This window comes from Pimephales promelas, chromosome 16 (assembly GCF_988280905.1).
Source record: "Pimephales promelas chromosome 16, fPimPro1.hap1.1, whole genome shotgun sequence".
NCBI classification, from domain to species: Eukaryota; Metazoa; Chordata; class Actinopteri; order Cypriniformes; family Leuciscidae; genus Pimephales; species Pimephales promelas.
In genome coordinates, this window is record NC_142784.1 from 18,570,409 (window position 1) to 18,594,010 (window position 23,602).

At 40.0% G+C, this 23,602-nt stretch overlaps 1 protein-coding gene across 13 annotated transcripts in view; it reads left to right on the top strand.

The window, feature by feature from the left end:
• Positions 1-23,602, top strand: part of msi2b (musashi RNA-binding protein 2b) — a 269,238-nt gene that overhangs the window by 170,463 nt on the left and 75,173 nt on the right. For all 13 annotated transcript variants that reach the window (XM_089121137.1, XM_089121136.1, XM_089121138.1 and 10 more), the window contains exon 8: positions 18,714-18,796. In XM_089121137.1, the coding sequence (XP_088977263.1) occupies positions 18,714-18,796 (83 nt within the window). The remainder of the gene's footprint in view (positions 1-18,713; positions 18,797-23,602) is intronic.

The following is a 23,602-nucleotide window of genomic DNA, read 5'->3' on the forward strand; positions in this document are numbered from 1 at the left end:
AAAGGCTAAGAAATGTATCATGGTTTTTAAAATTTTTTTTTTTGCTTAATTCATGAGATATTAGAGTAATATTTCTTTGTGTACTTGTTTATACATTCATTGACTCATAACAAGTGCATTTCGAGCAAGCATATGCTCATTAATTCCTCCAGTGACCTCATACCTTTTGCAGAGTGTAGCCTCAGAAATGGAGACAGAGATGGAGAGAGAGAGAGAGAAAGAGATGGAGAGGAAGGGCAAAAGTATGAAAGCGTAGACATGTTATGATGGACACTGATGCATCATTAGCCCGCCCGCCCCGGCTGTGTACCGCCAGACGGCCAATTTCTCCTTCAGCCACACTGCATTAGAGCACGACCCTCAGGATTATGTCCACTGGATCCTCTATTTCAGCCAGCGCCATGCTATCTGCGATAGATTATTTAGCATCAGCTTTCAGCTACATTAAACCTTGTTAAAAGCAGCTTCATGGCGAAGGATTACAAGGACATGATAACAGGGAGGGCTATCTGTTAATGAAGGAGTAATTTGCTCCCTGCTCTCTCCAGACCCCCTTCAGGATATACTGTGAAGGGAACGTGGGGTGGAAGTGGAGAGGGCAGAGCTGCTCTCTGTGAGAGCTTCCCAGGGGCTGTGTGGAGAGGCTCTTATGCCCTTACAAATACCCAGAGATGCTACTAATGCGTGTCCACTTGCATGCCATCAAAATCTGAAGCATGCCCCCACCTCTCCGAGGCTTTGTTCTTGTTGTTCTCTCTCGGCGTTGTGTCTATTTCTTTTGCTCTCTTTCTCTCTATTGGTCAGGATTCTCCATCAATCAAGGGCTTTAATTGTAGCCAGAACACGCCTGGACATAGACCTTATTCAGAGCAGCGCCATGACAGGTATGAAAGTGAGGCTGTGAGGGACAGACTTACCGTGTTTCCAATGGCATCCGCTGTAAAAAGCTGAATAAAGCGGCTAGATTACTTACAATTTTCCACAGCTAACATTGTCGGTAGTTTTTTTGTCAACTGACATTTCTTGGAAAGATATTTTTCCAGTGTTTCATGAGCAGAACAATCCGAAAACACATTAAATAACAGCACAGCCCATTGAAGAGATGCAAGTCTATCCCTCACAGCCTCGCTTTCATTCTCATTAAAAATCAAAGATGGCGCTGCCGTGAATAAGGCGTATGTTCCGGCACTTTCGACGTTGGCTCCGGAACCTTTTTTTTATTGCATCCGGCACCTCCTGTGTCACAATAGAAAATAATTTAATTTTTTAATTTTAATTTTATTATTGATAATGTTAGTCTTTATTGCAGTTTCGATTCGTTTTTGAGGTGAATTTTCATGGTAAAGTGGGTCGCACACCGGACGAGAAGCGCAGCGCCGCTAAAATCCGAACACATTATTCTCTATGTATAAACACCGGCAGCGTCATTCGGCGTTGTTAATGTAAATGCGGTCTGACTTCACCCTGTGTGGCATGCAATGTACATTTAGTTGTAAATTCATTTGCAGAAATTAGTTGCTTTAAATTGCTGATGTTATCAGTTTTTCAGGTGAGATTCTCAATTCGTTCAGTTAACGGACGCTCAGAGTCTGCAGACTAGCAACGATTGTACAGTATAATCATAATATAATACAGACATTATCTTAATTCCTTAATGTTCTTAACATAACAATAGTGATGGCCATAAACTAAGAAAGTGCGCATCCGGTGTTTGTGAAAACATTTTTTTTTATGTATTTATTTTTTTACGTTTTGCACCTATGTAGTGCATGTTCTGAAATTAAAATAAATATTGCCCTGATACACACACAGCATTGTTAAGGGTTTTTTTAGTCAGAGAAGCTACATAGCTTTTTTTTTTTTTGGTAGTTGACTGCATTGTTGCTTTCATGAGGCGCACACGCAAGGTGACATAGATACACACACAATCATGACGTAGATCTACAGCTAAAACAATGAGTATAGAAGCACTATGGTTACAATGGCTTCTGATTGAAGTGAAATTATCGCACATTATCATACAGAGGTCAAAATGATTGTACAAATACGATAATTATCGTACGTCTGGCAACACTGAACACATCCACAAAATTAGTGTTGAAAACTTTTTGCACTGTGCAATTAGCATTTTGCAAGTCAGTTTTGAGTGCTGCGTTGTGTAGGCTACAGCCTTATTAATAGCACAGAGCTTGACAGTGATTAGATGCAGGTTTTTGCACTGAAATATTGTGTGCAAAGTGTTCGTGCTTAAGCTGATATTTTTCATGACACACCAGAGTTTGCATTATAAAAGCCATAAATAAATGAATCTAACTGAAGAGACATTCTCGATTTTAATCTGTGGTTACTGTGGTCGTAAGGCTACAATCTGTTATATATTTAGGTCATTGTCAGTTTATTGTGGATATTGACCGTGGACATTCACTTTGTCTAATATGAAAGCATATTTCCCTCTTTTCAGTAAAGCATTTAGCTCTGTTGAATGAAGAGTGATTGTGGGCCAATTTCACTGAGTGCTCTTCAGAATGCATGACAGGTATCTGATGGAGATTGTGACAAAGATTGAACAAGCAGTTCAATATTTTATGTTTTCAGGTTGTTTATCTGCATGGTGATTTGTGTGTGCGTGTTTGCACGAGGATGAGAGAAATGCCAGAGTTTTTCCTTCCCCGGATCTGACCTCTGGAAAGTACCTTAGTGTCTTCTTTTCGGAGACACTAGCATTAATGCTACGGCTAACTCCTCAGGTATCTTAGGTCCATCGCATTGTCTCTTTAATAAGGCCTGAGCATTGGCCTCCGAAAATCATCTCCAGCAACAACAACAAAATAAAAGTCAGTTCTTGGATGCCATCCACTGTCCAGTCTATCTGAATAACCTTTAGATGAATTAAATGATGAATGTGAGGCCCCCTTTAGAGCGCATCTTCAAAGCCCAGCTAATAGTAGCACACTGCTGGAATCCAGGCCATCGGATTGATCAGGCCTATCTCAAAGGGCAATTAAAGAGGGATAAAATGCCTCAGGCCGGAAAATGGTCTGGAGGAATAAAAAACACACAAGGCATTTAGGTTCCTTTAGTTCAGACCAGCTCAGAATACTGAACGTTTAGGGATGGATATACAGTAACAGTCTTTATTTATAAAACACAGTTGATTTTTATCTGTATTTTGGTGTTTATTGTTATTTACGGTTTTCTTTTTTACCTATTGCTCAATGCCAGAAAATCAATTGCGATGCACATTTAATGTGCTTTTATCTCAGTTTGGCCCATTTATTCTCTTTTTGAAGCCGACTAATGGTAATGCTGCTTATGTTGAAGCCAACAAATCAATATCAACAAGTAATGAGGCATGACGTTGCAGAAATTTGATTGACTTGAGCTTATCCCTTGGCGTTTCTTCACTGAGATAGTGTCTCCAGGACAAATACTCTCTCAGCCTCTGATTTTTTTTTTTTTAATGCCCTGGGGTGGAGGATTAACTCCATTCGTTTTAGATCTTCTGAACTTCTCTGTGCTGACCTCAGAGCATATCGGAATTCCAAGTGAAGCAAAGGGTCACTTTCTCAACTACAGTGAGGCCGTGTGTCCACCAAAGCGTTTTTCCACGCGCCTGGCATTTGTTTTCAGTTGTTTTCAATGGGAGTGCCGCGTTTTTTAAACGCCATGAGCGTAACGAGGCGCTGAGCGTTTTTTTTCACGCTGAAGCGCCTAGCGCACAGAGTTGAAAAATGTTCAACTTTAGATAAAACGCAGCGCTCATCACTGTCACTTTTTACCCATCCGTCCAATCACAATGGAGGAAGGGCGGGACTAATACCACACCGACCAACTGTCACAACATTCTTTCAGTAAAATGGCATCAGCTGGCAGAGCTAACTGAACAAAATGGGTGAAAAATTTTTTTTTTAGTATGAAACAAATTATCTGAGAAATCAATAAACTGTGCTGCGGATATTCTGTATCATATCAACGAAACGTCTCAACGGAAAAAAGAGCGTCTGGCGTTTTCGGCTGGATGAAAACGTTTTGGTGGACACACGGCCTAACACCGGAGAGCAGGGGCGTTGACCAGGGAATGCATGGTGAGATTGGAGATCATGAACCCTGCCCAACACAATTCGTTTTTGAAATATAATCATTTAAATAGGGGCGGTCATAATTTGTTTTCATGACAAATTTTTTTAAACGTACATTAAATAATCAAGACATTACTAACAGGTTAAATAAATATAATGAATAGGCTATAATATAGTGCTTTTCTCATGCTTTCGACACTAAATGCGGTTGGTAAATGTAATGATACGTGAGATATTATTCTGCACTTTTTACTGGTAACAAATAGCCTTGCATTACCGCACTTCTGGATTGGAGTGTGGATTGCCTGTGACTGAATGTATTCGTCGTACGAATGCATCCGTACCATATGGTTCGGGACATATACATGTACCGTTACACCCCTGCTTATAATGTAACTCCATGACAGCTGGATTCATAAAGGTCTTTTGCAAAAAATGGTGTTTTACTTTCTCATTTTAACTAATTCACCCATTTATTTATTTTTTCAACAACATGCAATTCACTTCTGGGCTTAAAAATACCATAAAAACACATGCACTTGATCATCAGATTTAAGATTTATTGACTGCGTCCTGGCAACTCGATATCTGTTGAGCACTGACATGGAAGGCATACCAAACAAGGCGTCCAATACATCCCTATCAGATACTGTATTTTTCCCATGTTCATCATCATATCCATCTTTGTTGTGCTGTAATCTCTCTCAGAACAGTCCTGAAAAGCATCTCCGCTGTATGCATTTAATGATTGACATCTGGAATTGCCCCTTGGCGGCTGCTCCTACATAAGCACTGTTAAATTTTTGATGGACGTGAATTTGGTGGTATCTAAGGGAAGAAATCCTCAAAAAGACAGCAGATGCGCCAAGCTTCTGAATGAGACACAAAGACGGCCTGCGAGAAGCAGGAGACACGCCACACAGCAGAGCTTTTAATTTCTGCTAATTCACCTTGGCGCCGTCCCAGGCATGGTGATTAAAATAGAGCCCATGTGCTGGAATGGCTCTATAATATACATTTTCACATTTGATTATACAAGCAATTATGTTGCACTTAATGAAATTTCAAATGTGCTCAGGAGGCTGTCGACAGAACGGTCCACATGTGCAATGTGCAAATGCAGCCCACCCTACCTGACCTCCTTCAGCTACACATCACTTCATGGTTTGTTGTGGAATCCTTTGCTTTTAAAGGAATAGTTTACCCAAAATTGCTCACTCTTCTGCCATTCAAAACCCATATGCAGGCATTTAATCAGGTCAGTCATTATTTCCTGATTACTTTATTTCAGCAAGGATGATCAAAAGTGACAGCAAAGACATTTATAATGTTGCAAAAGATTTCTATTTGAAATAAATGCTGTTCTTTTGGAATTTCCATTAATTAAAGAATCCTGAAAAAAATGAAGAAAATTGACATTTTTTAACACGTTATAAGAGTTTTCCTGATTTACAACGAGATCTACATTTTCATGAGTTTAAACAAAAGATTTTTGGGTAACGCTTCCTTTTACAGTCCAGTTACCCATGTAAATACTATGTACTTATTTTAGTAACTACAATTACTGGGTACTGTAATAACTAGTACTAACCCTAAAACTACCCCTGTTCCATGTACTACTTACCTTAAATTAGCCAGTACTTTCTAGGTAAGTACACTGTAAGTACTGTACTGTAAAATGAAGCGATACCGATTTTTGTATTTACTTATATTTTTAACCCTTTAATAAAAGTCAGGAATTATTTTTTTTACAAGAGTTTTAAAAAGTGATTCCCAACAGGATCTGCATTTTCATGGGTTTAGACAAATATTTTTGTTATAAGAGAATAGAAAATGTTCATCAAAAACCACTAACTTGAAATAAAATGAACTTGATTTTCAAGAGTCAACGAATTTGCAACAGCTGAATGTAACATTTAATATTGTATTATTATTATTATTATTATTAACACTAAAAACAGTTTTTGTTCTATTCTTCACAAAGTTGCTGTATGATTTCAGAATTATGACAGAATGTCATATTTATTTATTATAGTATTTTATAGAAAGTTTCTCTGTTTTCCACTAAAAAAGTAATCAAAGTACTCATGAAATTGAGTAAATCATTAATATGTATTTATTTATTTGGTCTATGCTTTAAAGTTTTTCCTCTGTGAACCTATTAAGTGCGTCATTGTGACATTTTTAGGTAATTAAGATGCTACAGTATGTAACATTCGAAGCGACTATCAAAGAAATCGGTCTCTCCGTAGTGCTTTAAACAAGGCCACGTCTTCCCTGTATTTTTTAGAGATTCTTTGGAGAGTCAAACTTTACGGTTAATAAATTTTGCTCCTCCCATCGTTGACGCTTCAGATTTGGACCGTAACCGTGTCAAACGTCTGTTATTCCTCCGGGCTGTTGGTGAGTTTACAATACCCTGATAAACTGTAGCAGCTCCGCATATAAGTGAGATATGAATATCTCCCCCAAAAAAAACATGAGCTGCTGAAGCCCTGTGAGACGGCGGAGGTGGCATTGTGACTTAGGGAAGCTGTCGGCTCTTGCAGCAGAAGTGTTGTTGATGAGGAATGGCTTTATAGTCCATCTTTCTGATCGTGCCATATGTGTGTAAACATAAACAGTCTGGCCAGTGTCGTAGCGAGTGGCCTAATTACATACCATCAGTGTTATTTATTTCCTAAAGGTGCTGTTAGAGAGCTCTCTCTCTCTCTTGCTCGCCCGCTCGCTCTCCAACCTCTGAAAAACACGCTTGCCTTTAATCTGTCATACTATTTCAGCCAAGTGTGAATATTTCCACTTATTATAATAATGCAGTTAATGTCATGTATGATTTCTCAAAATGATTTTCTTCTCAAATGTTAAAAAAATTCCAATGTCACTGGTGTGAGTTGTAATGATTTGATGGCTAATAGATGCAAACTGATTTGACCTTCAATTATCATTTATTTTACACCAGCTGCATTGTACACTCTGTGGAAAGAAATGTTATTATTACTTGTTTTGTGAAGCTGAAGGATAAAGCACGAAGGCATGACCCCAGAGAAAAGATTTAAATTTTACACCGCTGGAGCGGAGTCCTCCTCGCGGCTCAGTTTGTTGACAGCGGAGAAGTCTTTCAGAGCGTATTTTCGACAGTTCTTTAATGTTCCTTTTCCTAAGAACTGGACTGTATCAGTTCTGCCAGATGTAAGCTCACAAGCTTTGTGATCTATTGAAATAGAACTTTCAACTAACCAGAACCAGGAAAAACTCATTTTTAAGGGGTTCCCTGTCGATAACATCAGAGGCTGCCTTTTTTTCTTGTGCTTTTCGTTGTGCCAATGCTCTAAATTGGATTTGTGAATGCGTGGCCTCTCTTATCTCAACTATTCATGTTTTGTGTGTGTGTGTGTGTGTGTGTGTGTGTGTCTGTGTGTGTGTGTGAGCAGACTATTATTGTTTCATTTCCATTTTTTATTATGTTCCGAATCCAAATTTGGTTTGCTGTTGTGGAGAGTCTTTCCTAAATCAGCCAGCACAGATGCAGGTTGAAAAGCAGTTGGTTTGTAGTCTAAAAGTGAAAAATTCCCAGTTTCTCCAGTGTGTCTTTTTAAGTAGGACAGTGAAACTGATGGCCCAGTGCTGCTAGGTGACCTACATACAGTACACTGGCTTGGACAAAATAGACTCCTGAACACACATACACACAAATCAGTGGATGCAGAAGTCAGCACAGCCTCACTAAACTCACATCCTCACAGATGCTGATGTGTTCACATTGACACACATATGCAAATAAGGATAAATATGGTGTATATGATGTCCAGTACCATCATAATACAACCTGGAACCATGTGCGTATTGCTATTCTAATTTAAAGGTACAATATGCAGGATTTTTGCAGTAAAATATCCAAAAACCACTAGGCCAAGGTTATATATTTTGTTTAGTTGATTACTTACAATATCCCAAATGTTTCCAGCAATTTGTAAATCGTAAGAAAATTGCGATTTTTAACCAAGGAAACGTGTGAGCAGGGGTGAGGGGTCGCCAGTCAATGACATCATATCCGCATTACCCCCGGTTTCCACCAGGTTTGACCTCGTACTGCAATAGTAACCATGGCGACAGATGTGGACAACTAGGTCGGTTATGCCCGTTATGCGTGCTCAACAGCGTGAGCGTCCCTAGCAGGGTTTTATTCAAACATTACGGACCATGGCAAGCAGACTTTGACACAAAAAGAGGACTAAAATGAAGATCAACGTCTTTTGAGATCCCGAGAGCTCAGCGACTAACTTTGACTTGACAGAGACGCGAGTGTTGCATGTTACCTGAACAAACAGGTGAGCAAATCAATGTACGTTATATAAAACTAATCAATGTTATATAGTTCAACATGATGAAAAGTTAGAATATGATCTGTATTTTATTCTGTAGTGTTAATCTAGCTATGTTCGTCTCATTCATCCTAACTAACAACATTCAACACACTCAAATGCCGTTTAGTGTGTTAGTGAAACTGAGCAAGTGAAGCAGTGCTGCGTTACCTCAAGTTTATTCCTTTAATAAACTGACCTGTGTGAGTAATTCAGCGTGTAGTTTGGTAGAATTAAATGTCCTTATTCCTTTATAACCGCGGGACTTGTGTTGTGTGTGGCGCTGGTATACGTCTAGCAATCGCGCCCTCCTTCATACTACAGTCATGTTAAAAACATCAATGTATTCACTCATCCATTAAAGATCCATCAGCTTGACGACAAGATCCATAATTCCGCTTAATGCGGAATATACGTCATTAATATACGCCTTTGTTATTGTAAGAGGTTAGCGACCCCTGGTGGTGAAACAATCTTGCATATTGTACCTTTAACCGTGATAGTAAAGTAGAGATGGATCACTAGGGTTGACTAAGTATCTGCTGGCCATCTAGCAGACAACTGATTACCGACACGTGCATTATATACTATTATATACAAAATATATCGAGATAAACAACCGACCTCAGTCGGTTTATTTATTTTTTTGGCTGTGTCAAGGTGCCATTTTGTGTCAGGGACAATTTAACCATCAACAGCATATCTCTTTAGAGCAGTCAACAACCTTTATTGCTCATCAGCTTCACCTTCACTCCTGTATCTCTTCTCTCCATGTAATATCCTGATGCAGCGTTCACTCAGGTGCCCGCCCGGCTCAAGGACAATGGCTTTTAGCGCCATGATTCTAAATACCCAATAGAGGAGTGCGGTAATGAGATCCATCGGTTTAATTGTTACGGAGTTGGTGCTTGTTTGGGAGAGAGTTTGGACCGGCTAATTAGTCGAAATGATTGAGATCCGGAGGCCGTGTGAGGGAGGAGATGGATAAGGTGAAATGTGCTGGATGTATTATTCAACGGCAGATAGAGGAAGAGCTCTTTCTCGCCCACTCTATTGGGGAAAGACAGACTCCTACACATCCACGTCCTAACCTGTGACCCCTCACACCTGAGAACAGACGCGTGTATTCTTCTGTTTCGTATCAATCCTGATTTAAACCATCGGATTAACAATGTTACCGAATCTCTGTGGCTCACACGATAACCCAGAGAGAAACCTCAATAGCGCTCAATACCGACATAAAGACCACCTGTTGTAGAGAGTATAATTAGGCACCCTGATGCAATCGTTTTCCGGTGAGATGGATCAATTTTATTTCACTCTGAAGGGTGAACACCGGGGCCCGGCTCTGGCTCCGGCTCCCGCAACTGGCATTTGCACTATAGTGAACACCGCATTACCAAGGTTGTTTTATTTTTTTTGTTGTTGAAATCTCTCTCTCCCTTATTCGTCATGCCAATTGCTTCCTTTGAGAAATTCCTATCATGGCCCTCGCCTTAATGTGTCTGCTGTAATTAAGGCTCAAATTGTTTTGATGCAAGTGTAATCACATTAGCCTGTTTGCAGGGGAGAGGGGTGAAATTGGACTTGTTGCTCCAGCGCCTGTGAAAAAGGCAGCAGACTGCGTGGAGTTTATGGATTATGAAAGAAAGAACTGTCAGAAAGCATCGAGCTCAAAGCGGCGTCCCATATGGCTCTTCATTACCGGCCCTGTCAGAGCCAGTCGAACCGCCACAAACACAATGAAAGCCTAATTCGCATAGTTAAAGATGAGAATGGGATAAATGTTTGGGGATGATTGCGAAAAGATGGCTCAATCATTTGTGAGGGAATAGATTTTTTGGTTTTGTTTTTAGAGATACTTGTTGTTTTTTTTTAACTCCCCCTGTTTTGTTATGCCATTTGGCGTGTTGACAATTAAATGTAACTAGCACTGAAATTACAGTTGGCTTCATTTATGTTTGTCACAGAAAAAAATGATCAAAGATAGCAATATGTTGAATTGTAATGACTCAGATAATCATGCAGAGTCGAGTGAAAGACCAGATGGTGCGCGATATGTAGGAGGTCTGTGGAGTTCAGAGAGATCTTTCATGTAATATTCACAATAAATTTTAACGTTGTTAATATCTTGCATCCTCTAATCCTTACTTTGGTTGTAATTGGAAAGAAGCGACTGTACGAGCTATGTATCCTTTTTTTTACCCATCCTTTTATTTACCTTTTGATTTTATCATCTGTTGACATTTATTATGATGTTTTCATCGGGAAGCTGAATCAGTCTATCTATCTGTAGTTTTCAGTCTTTTCCTTCTAAATATTTTGGTTATGATGCATTTGCTCAGATGAAGGACTGCTGATTATCAGTGCTTCTTTAGAAGATACAGGGGTCATAATGGTACTCACACATGAAAAGTTTAGGGTAGCACTTTACTTGAAGGTGTGTGCATAAGACTAACATGACACCTTCATAATCATGACATGACATTTGTTATGAATATGAAGGAAGTGTTATGCATGTTTGTCATTACTGTCATTCGCTCAGTTATGTCATTTTTAATGCAAATAAGACATTGTTTGAGATGTTTTTAGTTTGACACCTTGACATAAACCAATACATCATAACCTGTCAGTGTCTTTGTCATGACAGCTTGACCTTACTAAGACAACCAAACCTGTCATAAACATGACATAGCAGATTAATTATCAAACTTAAGAAACAACTTAGCTTTATGGGTTAACGTTACATTAAACTGTCAGGTGGTTGGTTTTGACATTAGCTTTCATGAAGCCATTATAACTTTTTAATGACAAATTCAATTAGTACCACTGTAGTTGAGGTCACGAAAAATATTCATGACACAGTTATAATGCCTCATGACAGCCAATGTCAAAGCCAACCACAACTTAATTTCATGTCAAGTTGTCACGACAAAGACACTGACAGGTTATGATGTCTTGGTTTATGTCAAGGTGTCATAACAAAGACATCTCAAACAATGTAATATTTCCATTCAAAATGTCATTATTGAGCAAAAGACACTTAATGACAGTTGTCATAAACATGCATAAACCCATGAATATGTCATGTCATGGTTATGAAGGTTTCATGTCAGTCTTAAGCACACCCCTTCAAGTAAAGTGTTACCAATTTGGGTTTTAACTTGGGATGATTAATTGGTTATTGTTTACTGTCAACTATGCTTTTACTCCATTGATTTAATAGAAATAATTGAATAAAAGGTTTGGCTTGTTAAAAAAAAAGTATCTCTCCCTCTATCTGAGCTGTGCTCCACAATTGGTGCAGATGTACCCTGCTGACTGTGCACATATCGCACCTCTCCGTTCATCCATCTTCTGTAATGAGGGAGGAAGGACTCAGATCATTAGCCATTAGGGAGGAATGGCTGCTTCTGAAGTGGCTGGTATTTTAGTTAGGTGGCTTTTGGAGGATCTAATGTTGACATTAATCTTCAGTGCCACTTGCGAGGGTATACGGCAGTGACCTTAATGGGTTTTTTTTTCTCTCACAAAGATAGGGCACCCCATCATAAGATCGCTCCCCAGATCTTTCACACACTTTCCATAGATGTGATCGCAAACACTTCTACATCTGTGTTTTCCAACCGTTTTGTCTATATGTACTCAACAGCCCCATCAGGAAGGCTCAAGTACTTCACTGACACCAAACCAGTAACGTGTTCCTTTATTTGGAACAGTAAATCTCTTGTTTTGTTGTTTAAAACCTAACGTACAAGTCATATATTAACATATTCAGTTTGTTTTTTAATAAAATAAAATATATACACCTAGCCCGAATCACTGTTATAGAGTGCCCATTAAACACGGGCGTGTTTATTTACTCGTGCTAATAGAACTTGTTCCTTAACATGGCAATGGCAGGTGCATTAATTTGCCCCGCTAGCGTTCTAGCATCGCAGCTTAGTTTATCTCCACATCCTTGAGATATTTTTACCACTGCTGGAGTAAAAGATTAATAAAGTGTCAGTGGTGGCGCTCAGCTTCAAGAAGTTTTTGTTTTATACACTTCTCTCCCCTCCCACCCCAAATTCTTTTTTAGGTCCTCTCTTCGGTTTCTCCGAGAGCAATAGCTCTCTTCCAAGTCATTATAATGTAGTGGGGTGGCTGGAGCTACAATCGATTACGCTGTCTAGTCTCATTTAGTTTACAAGAGTTCCAAGTTCCAGAGAGCTTACCGAGAGGCTACTTTTCTCCCTGCCCGTCTTCTTTTTGATTAAGCGGATGTGTAAATAAGGCCGCAAACTCCCATCGATGCATGCCAATCTATTTATTGACTCCTAAGGATCATTCTCTCCACTCCCCATGGGTGTCTTCAGGCTGAAAGAATTGGGCTCCTCCCAGCACATGTGAGCGCCGGAGACAGCCAACTGTCTGCCGGGAGAAAAAATGAAACTCGTTGACAGATGTTCTTGTGGTGCTTTCTGCTCTCATTATTAATAGATGAGAAAAGGGCCCCATTTATCAGAGTGGAGAGAAATTAATTGACACTGGCTTTGATTTTATTGCTGTAACTTGTTGTCTGGATGCATCACAATAGTTTTTTCCTGTTTCGCTTCCAGGGCAAAGTGTTTGATAGCACAGGCACCCCTCAAAAAGCTTTTTTTCGTGCACGACACGAACAAAGAGACATATGCTTGCAGACTCACACACCCAGACACAAGATAACTTGTGTAACGGATTGTTGCCCTGTCACTTCCCCACTGTGGCAGCCACCCACCCGCTACAGACCGAGGTGCTGATGTCACTGGCCTGGTCTATATGCCTCAGAATCAGCAAACAGTGTTTATAAAGCAGCTTAGCATTTATTACAGGGTGAGGTGCGGAAAGCATGCTGTGCAGCTGTGTCATAAGTTTCCTCTCTTACTGCTGTGAGAGAACTAAATGTAGCTGAAACTGATTTTATTTTGACTTTTTTTTATTTATTGGTACTGTTTTTTATTTATTTATTTACTGTTTTTCAGCATCAGTAATAATTGATTTCATTTTTTTTAATTAATCTGTATAATAATGACCAGTAACATTTATATTGTGGCCATTCTAATTATATTAAATTGAATGAGATGAATGTTTTTAAAGGAACACATTTCTGGTTTAGTATCTAAGACTAAAACTAAACCTACAGGGTTCCCATGATCATGAAAAGCCTTGAAATGTCAGGAAATTTGAAAAGTGGCATGTTTCAGGCCTGGTAACGTTATTGACATTTATAAAACATTAAATTCATGGATATTTCTGTAGTGAAAATGTTTCTCAGCTCAACTTTTTTTTGGCCTGGAAGTTTCAGTCGCAAAGAGCAAAAACCATTGGAGTTTTCTGACAACTTGAAATCATGGAAATTTAACTGGTGAAAATGTTTTGGGGAATAAAATCTGGAAATTATACAGAACTGAATGGGATTTGCGTCAGTTCAATACAGTGCAAATGAAGGTTTTGCGGTTCCAAACTTTTGTAGCGCACAGTGTCAAGTGTGGTGCTTGTTTTAGCATTCCCCGACAGAGCTCATCTTTAGGTCATATATTATTCAGCATCTGATCTTGCATACCATTGTATGAATCACAGATTCATGTGATCCTCCATCCGCACCATTTTGCGTGCACGCGCTTGCGAGCGTGTCCGTGCATTCGTGAGATGTTCCATAGGCATGCCATTTCCCCCCGCCATTTTATATGCAACACACAATCTATTTACCATCTCTGGTCTCTGGAAAGGATACGAGGTGGCCGTAATAATATCTGATTCGGTCGTGTACCTCTTCCCTTTAAATACATCGAACTGCTCCAGGCGCCCTCAGCTTTTTAAGCAAAGGTCAGAGGAAGGCTCATTGATTTAGCATTTTAATTTTATTTGTGCTGGGCTCCGAGGGGGACTGGCATTCAGCGTGGCAGTGGCTCTTTGTTTTGTAAGAGGCTGTGAATGTCTGTGTGTCTGTTGAGACCCAGCCTGCTTCGCTCTGGCTAATAAGTGTGAGATGGCAGCCAGACGCCTCCGTAATAGCCACTAACACTTATTATCCTCCCCGAGATTGGAAATCCATGTGTTGTCATTGAGGGATCTCGAGACAAGTTAAGCGAAAAAAAGAAAAAAAAAATCGTTTTTTCTTTTTTTTTCCCTCAAGCGTACCGCTTCAAAACAGATGTGCGTGTCGTGTTGTAGAATCGCTGCGTTGGTGTAGGTGGGCTGTAAGGCAGAAGTGGTTTCCAATGTAAGGAAATGGCCTGTTCAGAGTGGTTAAGTCACTAACTGAGCGAGATAATGCCTCGGGGTGTCTGAGGCGGAAAAATGCGACGTCTCCTCCGCCAGAGTCGAGGCATCTGTTGTTTTGCATTGTTCCCGTCCTCTCCTTCGCTTGACTTTGCAGGGGATGTGGAGAAGGGCCCACGATATTGGCACTCTTTCATTAAGAGATGCTGTTAGCGGCGCTGGTCTTGTCATTAGGAGCACTGAAGGTTTTTGATTTGCTGCCATTTCCAATGCCCGGTCGAGAGCTCACCCTGCCGATAGCGCCCTGAACTCTGACTAAGACAACCTGAAGGATCGTTACCTGATCTTTCCTGCTATACTTGTTGCATTTAGAGATTGTGTTTGGCAGGGTTGGTTCTTTGCTGGTCTGAAAACTCTGAAAAGTCACAAAGTTTCACAAAAATGAGTTCATTAAGCCCTCGTCTTGTGATCCCAATGCTCCAAATCATAATTAAATGTCTAAAATTATCTTTATTTGTGTGTTTGTTTGAGAGGTGTACCTTCCTAAATCTTTCCTTTGTTTTAATAATCCATGAAAAATTGCCTTTTTTGCTAGCCACTTAGCACAAGTTTGGTGTCATTATAAAACACAGCATTCCAACATTGTGAATATTCACAGTGGATTATTGATGGCATGAGTCTGAACCAATGAAATGTGATTTTCAAACTCATGCGGTAGTAAACAAAATGATCTTTCTTGCGCAGACTGCCAGAGGCGAAACGTGTGCATAAAGACACCTCAGCACGCAATCCCGATATACACACAAACACAGAATTACAGTATTTCAAAATATCCATCTTGGGGAGTATTCACGCAAACAATATCTGTTATGTCTTAAGTGAACGTTTGGTTAAATGTTGGGGAAAAACATGATGTTGTGTACCATTATATTAGATCCATGCATTACAGTTGGTTTTAATATATTGGCGGTCTGTCTCGTTAATGTAAATCAAACAATTGTGGCATCATGGAAAAAAACAGTTGAATTATATATATTTCTATAGGTATGGGTTTTGACTTGATTTATGCCAGATTTGGTGTTATTCAGGTGTGGATGCTTGTTGAATTTGTTTTGAAATCCTCTGAAAACTTTTAACTCAACTTTTCTCAAAATTGACTTCGAATAGATGTAGCTCAGTCATTTTTTTTGTCTGATAACTCATTTTTTGAAAATGTGCTCATTGTAACTCATTTTGCCAGCACGGGTCACATATGAGAAGATCACAGATGGTTCTAAGTCTTTCATCTGTTTTATTTAATTTTATTTAATAACCCTATAGAAAACATGGACATCAGTACATTTATTACTCCATTTATTTGTAAAAAAATAAAAAATAGATAAAAATAAATGTGTGATATAATTTTAATATATTCAAATTCCAATAAACCCGCTTTCATTTCAGTTAAAATAATTAAGAAGTGGGAATTTTCTTAAAAATAGGAAGTCGTTTTTGCTAAGTTGCATAACCTTTGTGGGTCAGTAGAAATACATGGTGTTACAACTGCAGATGTTCTACAGACATTGCATACCAAATTATAAGAAAAAGAAACATGCTGATTCAGATGGAATCAGTCCTGTCATTTACAGTTACATTAACCTGATATTATAACTAGATTTTTCATGTAAGTTCCTTTAAATATAGCTCTAGTCTCACCTCTACGTATTTTTACACTTTTGGGCAGTTTGAATTATGAGATTAATTGTAGATCTATCAATTGGCAAGGGAATGTAAGTTTCAGATGCTTCCTGCTGGGGTGCGGGTACTGTAACCCCCGCCCCCTCCCCTCCGCAGCCGACGGCCTCCCCGAACCACCCAATGTGTGCCAGCTCCCTCCCGGCTGCTGAGAAATTGCTCCTGACAGCTGATTTGTTGGTTGTCAGAACTGGTCGCTGTGCGGCTGATAAGGGCGCAGAGGCCCGAGATGGAAAACTAACTGCCTCTCATGATTTCAAAGGCAGCCCCATCAGCCAGGGGCCTGCAGACACATGTAAATGTCTCTGGGCTGAAATCACCAGGGATGTTTCTTCCATGTGCATTGGTGCTCTTTAAAGAGTTAGTCTGTGCTTTGCATGCAGCGTCTGGCCACGAAAGAAAGCACTGCAAATATCATCTATCCATCTATCTATCTATCCATCTATCCATCTTTATCGTGTTTGTTAACAATTAAAATTACTTAATGAATGCCGCACAAACAGTGACATCTTTTTTTGAATGGCTGATGTTGTGGGCCTGCCTGGCAGTATTTATTGACATGAATTGTGTGAACCACCTACATTTATTCACCCCCTAGATCCTTGCTGGGAAAGGTAGAGCCAACTAGACAGGGCAATGGAGTAATGGGAGGACCTGGTCCAGCCTGCATCGAATCATCAGGTCTGATCAGTCACATGAAGCTCTAATAGGCTTGTACAGGAAGCCATTGCGAGAGAAGAGGTCACTGGGTAATTGGCTGTGAATCTTGTTCCAGCATCCTCCCATGGGGTGGCTGCTTCCATAACTCTCTTCCTGTCAATGATGTCAACCCTCGAGGCCGCCTAAGCCCGGGCTGAAGGGTCGATGAGGGGGTACTGGCCGTCATCCAACTTTGAAGAATATGACAATGCGGCAATGACCGTAGATCACCCCTACAGCCTGTACATACAATAATTGCCCTTAATTACCTCATGCCCCAATACAAAGCCCTCATGTGGCTGTAGTGTAGCTAATACTCCATCAGTCAGCACAGCTATGGCGTTCTGTCGATTTTAAACAGCACGCGATCCACCTCTGTGCTTACCCCAGCAGGGCGAGGAGTGGATTCTACTGCCATGGAGTCAGGGAACAGATAATTCAGCTGGTGTTTTCTTCCCCCAAAAAAACAAACTGTATGTATAATAACTGAGAGGTCACGCGGCGCTGGACCTGAGGCCACCGGCTTGTTTATCCCATGCCCTCTTATCATCCCTCCCGCCTCTTCATCTGCTCTTATCACGGCCGGTGTTGAGAGGGGCTCCACGCCGTCCTGTTTTGGGTTTGCTGTCAACCCCTTTGACCTGTTGACCCCGGGACTTATCTCTCACTTTCTTAAAAGCCAAATGCCTTGTCTTAAAGCAGCAGGGCAAGTGCTCTATCTTGACTGTTCTTGTTGCTGTTACTTGAAGGCTTGTAGAGCGCAGCACACTTAAGTGTGAGGGTGTGTGAAGAGGCATAGCCACCACAACTTCAAAATATTGTTTGTAATTATCATGACTTTTACAATATTTTTTTTTTTCTACAGATATTATTTTCTCCCTAATAACCATTTTCCATTTCTTTCAGAGAAGAAAGTCTCTGCCATCTGGTTGCAATTGTTTTATTACAATTGTTATATCCCAATTCTATTCAAAATGACATAAAGAATGTGATTTATACATAGCAAAATTTCATACACATTTTGAGCATCTCTTAATTTCTGTATTAAATGTTGATCTTAATGGGTTTGAGCATTTTCAGTTGTTGTTGTTGGTGTTAATCACAGGATGTTCCCCGTTCCTTATGGATTGTGTGGCTCTGTTGTGCTTTGTGAGGTGAAAATGGATCCTCAGTAGAGGCACTCACTTAGGAATGAGGAAAAATAGTGTGTCACGTATTGAAAAACTCGCAAAGAAACATCAAATATTTGGTAATGGAATTCACATGGCGGCTGGCTCTACAAATCCCATTAAAACAGCTTTGAGCTTCCCCCATCTCCGAGGAGCAGACTCAGAGCTATTTTAATAGTGCCCAGGACTTCTTCATTTTAACAGCAAAAGAGTTCCTGCTCTGTACTAGATACATAATTTGCATGGCATTAGGACCAGATAAAAGGAAGATTGCTGCACGATTCAATGGCTCATTTATGCCTGCTCCATACGATAATAGCAATCAACAGATATTTGTTGCTTTTTTCCTGTTCATTTAACTGCCTCTGTGTTGGTTCACTTCAATCATGATCTGTTTTTTTCCCCTGTTTTCTCTCTCTCCTTCACAGGATTCGGCTTTGTAACTTTCGAGAACGAGGATGTGGTGGAAAAGGTCTGCGAGATTCATTTTCACGAAATCAATAATAAAATGGTGAGTTGGTTTCACCTCTTTGCAATTTTTCATTTCAGAGGCCAGGATTAATATTTGATCCTGGAAGCAGAATGGGTGCTTATAATGGGCAGCGTACAGTAAGGGGTGACAGGGCTGCTGGGTGCGTGCGCACACGGGCGGGGGGTTGGGGTGTCATCCCTATCCCCGACCAGCCTGCTTTCAAGGGGATGAGAAGTCACTGGGGTGCACCAACCACAAACCATGAAATTGCGTCTTGGAACCCTGTCTGCCTGACTGGGAGTAAAGGCCTGTCTCTTTCCCACCGTCACAATTCCCTCAGCCAGGGAAGACTGGGAAAGGATCTGGCAGTCACTCTGGGGGCTTGTTAAAAGTGTGTGGTGCAAAAGATTGAAAGGAGATTTAAAAATCAAAGCCTGGGTGCTTCTTCCACGTTGGCACCTGATGCCCTGCCCCATGATTTTCTGTTTGCTGCTACGGTTCGTATTAGATTTCCCCTGGTCTTGCCAAGCTTTTGAGAATGAAAGACAGCAGAGGGACACGGTTCCTGACCTTGAGGCATCTGCAGGCGAGCCACAGATGCAGCTTGCAGTGCTCGCGACGAATCACCAAATGAGAACAAACCCCAGTGTCATTCTACATGACAGCCAGTTAGCAGGATTTTTAATGAAGGTCAGCGCTGTCAGTAAAGTTCAATTACTTAAAATTACAAATCACAGAGAACCATGAGCCTCTTGGAGTTTTCCATGAGATCGAGCTGAGGACTTATTTGTGGCATTGATGACCAGTGTTGGGGAGATTCTTTAGCATGACAGTAGCTAAGCGGTTTTTTAATTCAGATGATTCATATGAAATGAACTGGTTCATTGATTCAGGATTCTACACAGAAGTCCCTGCATTTTTGGTATTTGGCATTTAAGTTATTCAATCAGACCCATAAGACTCATTTGTTTTGGGGAACCAGGCTACACTGGTTACATTTTTGTTTTTAAAGTTTTAGTTCACCCAAAAATGAAAATTCTGTCAGTATTTACTCACCCTCATGTTGTCCCCACCCCGTAAGACCTTCGTTCATCTTCGGAACACAAATTAAGATATTTTTGATTAAATCCGAGAGCTGGATCACTCCTGCATACTAGTCCATAAGCTCCGTGAAAATAGTCCAAGTGACTTCAGTGGCTCAATCTTAACTTTATCAAACGACGAGAATAGTTTTTGTGCGCAAAAAAACAAAAACAAAAATAACGACTTTATTTCAACTATTCATTTACTTCTCTCTCTGCCTCGAGTCAGGTTACTAGTTTAATAGCGTAAGCTTCTGTTATTGTACGTCACACGCATCACACACATGACTAGCGTCGGCCAATAGTGAGCCTACGTGTGACGTAGCTCTACGCTATCACTCTACGTTAACTAATTAGAGGCCATAGAGAAGGAAGTGAATAGTTGAAATAAAGTCGTTAAACATGACAACACAGTGTGACTAGCCGCTTCCGTCTATTCAATGATTTTTATATGATACTCCATCAAATGCTCTCATTATTCAACAAGCATCTAGAGAAAGCCTGAATTTGTTTTCTTTTTTTTAAACACGTTTCCCCCAGCGTCTCATAGCAGGAACCTCGCTGTTGATCGACTGGCTGGCTTAAATTGGGCCATTGGAGAATTACTTGCATAGCTAATATCAGTCAGGAAGGTTTAAGAAAAAGAAAAATGTGGCGAAGGGAAAACATTTACTTAAAATGACAGCTTTGTCATGGTCTCTCAGTTCAGATCATTTCTCAGATGATGCGCTGAAAACGAAAGGCTTAAAAAAACAAAACAAGAAAAAGGTCAAGGCGTGTTGGGCAGAAACGCATCCTTCCTTTTGCTCTCCTTTACTGATTTCAATTGCCATCATCAAGTTGCTTTTGCCAACAAGATCAAAGTGGTCTCTGAAGCCTCATCTGCTAGCAGGCCTGTGTGCATATTTGACTTGCTAATTCGACCATGGTAATATTGTTATTATCATGAATATTTTGTACAGCGGCCGTAATGGCTCCCTCTGCTTGTGGAAATGCCAGCTTTGTACGTCGACTGCCTGCTTGGTGAGCCGCCATCTTCAGAGGCACCATCTGTGACCCTCGACCCCAGGCTGTGGAGCAGAGAACAAGCCAGGCTCAGTAGCTGTTTATAGAGAAGCTCTGTTGACCCAGTAAGGCCACTCTCGAGCTGCCAGGGCCCTGGATATCCATAAATGACCCTAATGGTTCCAGGATCTGGAAAGCTGGACCGGTGACCGTCTCTACAGACTCCAGGCTTCCTGATCAGTTCATTTGATATCTGGCCTGGAAATATAGCCAGGCATTAAACATTCAGAAGACATTTCCTTGATCCACAGGCTTGGAGACGGGAACGTTGCATCCAGCAGGCAGGTTAGATCCCATGGATGGATGGAGTTTACCTTGAAGTGAACTCTCTTTAGAGATTCATTTGAAATTTAAGTCCAAGGTAAATCATTTAGGGAACAAACACATATTATGTCTTCGTTTTATTAATGAAAACAATTAGACGATAGCACAGCACGACTAGTTCCAGATTGCACAGATATGGGTCAGTTTTAATAGACCTGACCCTATTAGTTGTTTTGACTATTTTCCATCCCTTTTGAATTCGAACAGCACATTCAGAGCCATAATATCCTGTTACGTCTGTGAAGTTCCATTCCGAACATTCTGTAGTTTATCAGGCATTCCAAGGACTTTTATCTCCCCCAGTGCTGTCTGTCAGGAGGAATACTGTGTAAAATTGATACGTGGTTGAAATCACCTGGACTGCTACATATTTTTATTATTATTAGAGGATTTTATACGTCATTGTTATGTTTCACCTTTTCAACTTCAAACATCACTGAATTGTTATATTGTGATTAAAAAAAAATAGTTAATATGATTTATTTTTATAGATGGAAACCATATATTTTAATAATTCTAAAACGTTTATTTTTATATGCATTTGTACTATTTTTTATATAATTCTTTTATATTAGTTTTTGCCATGAAGAATTATTATAATGAAATTAAAATTAATCTGATTTCTATCTGTATAAAATAGTACTGGTGAAAAGTATATAAACATATAATTAAATTATTCTAAACTTTTGACCAATAATATATATTACGGGTTAAAAGTTTGGAATAATTAAATTTGTATATATACTTTTGATATTTAAAAATGTACACGTATATAAAATGATTTATTTTCTCATTAATTATTATGTAAATATTTGTAAATGATATAGCCTACTTTTTTTCAATAATTTTACAATATGGATATGAAAGATGAAAGGGATGCATAGTGAGAATGACACTTGCAAAACGCTTACAGTTTAACTACAGTATGCTAATTAAAGCTGTCCCAATAAAAACACTAACAATAAAAATAAATCCTCAATCTCACTAATCATTAAGTGGGATGCTGGACCATTGTGATCCATAGCTAAGTGAGGGAGAATTCAATAGCAGGCTAAATTTAGGTACCAGCCCAGGAAGTGTTATTTATAGACTAGTGACTGGTTGAAACCATGGAAGTATTGACTGTATCCTGACCCCATGTAAGTCCTCTCTCTGGGAGTTCTCATGGACATGTGACTGCACATGGTATCTACCTCTCGCTCTCTTTTTTTTTTTATTCTATGTCGCTGCCTCTCTCTCTCTCTGGGAAATCGTCACCTCTCCAACACTGGAACAGTATGGACTGCAAAAGTCATCTGTCCCATATTCAGGAACACATCCTTTCCTTTATCCGCCTGTTATTACGCGATCAAGTACTTGGTCAATACCCTCCTCGGCCCTAACGCGTAAAGAGCAATGCCGCACCATACCCACGCGTGCCTGCTGCAGAATGATGTGAATTCTGCGCTCATGTCCTCCCTGGCCGTGCCCTTGCCTCCTGCAGGCAGTGTGGAGGTTGTCGTTCTCATTTTGGTTTCCGCTCCCGCCCTTCTGTCTCAGTGTGCCCCGGCCGCCCAGCCAGGATTGCCGCCTGCCCACAGCGAGCCGGGCCATTAGCATGTATGATAAGTGCCGAGTGTGTCGGCAGGCCAATTTAGTGTCTGCCTTGCCGCGCTGAGGCCCCGGCCTGTGCTATCATTGGAAGATAATCTACCGCTGTGAGGAGAGAGAAGGGAAAAAGTGTCAGTTCTAGAAGGGAGAAAATGACTCCTATTTTCCCCCCTTTTTTTAGAAGGAGGGACGGAGGGAGGGGGGTTTGCAGGTTTGTGGCTCTCGGCTCTCTGAATCTATCTTCAAGATGTGGTGCAAATGGCGATGACAGTGCAGAGTTAGTGTGCTTTCATGCCTGCTTCATTTAGCAGCCGCACACCAAAACTGAGTCTGGTTAAATATTTGAATTCGGATTAGCTGAGAAATGTTATAAAATATACAGTATGTGGCTCAAAGCACAAGTAATTTTTAGCTTAGCTGGAGAGTTTTTGCCTACAGCTGCAAATACTGAGGTGAAAACAGTCAGTAAAAATGTTTTGATTTATAAAATAATTCTGCCATTTACTGACCTTTGTATCATATTAAACCTTACTTTCTTCTATGGCTGCACAATATTTGGAAATATTAAAATATTGCGATATTTTGATTTTCTGCTATATATATATATATATATATATGAAGAGTTCAGATGCAAAAGCCTCTAAGTGCCATTTGAAATTTTCTTCTAGAATGATAATTTGTATCAAGCTTGTATATTTAAGTTCAGTGATTTCACTTAAATAGCAATGATAATTACCTATTAATTGTTATTTAAGTGAAATTACTGAACTTAAATATACAAGTT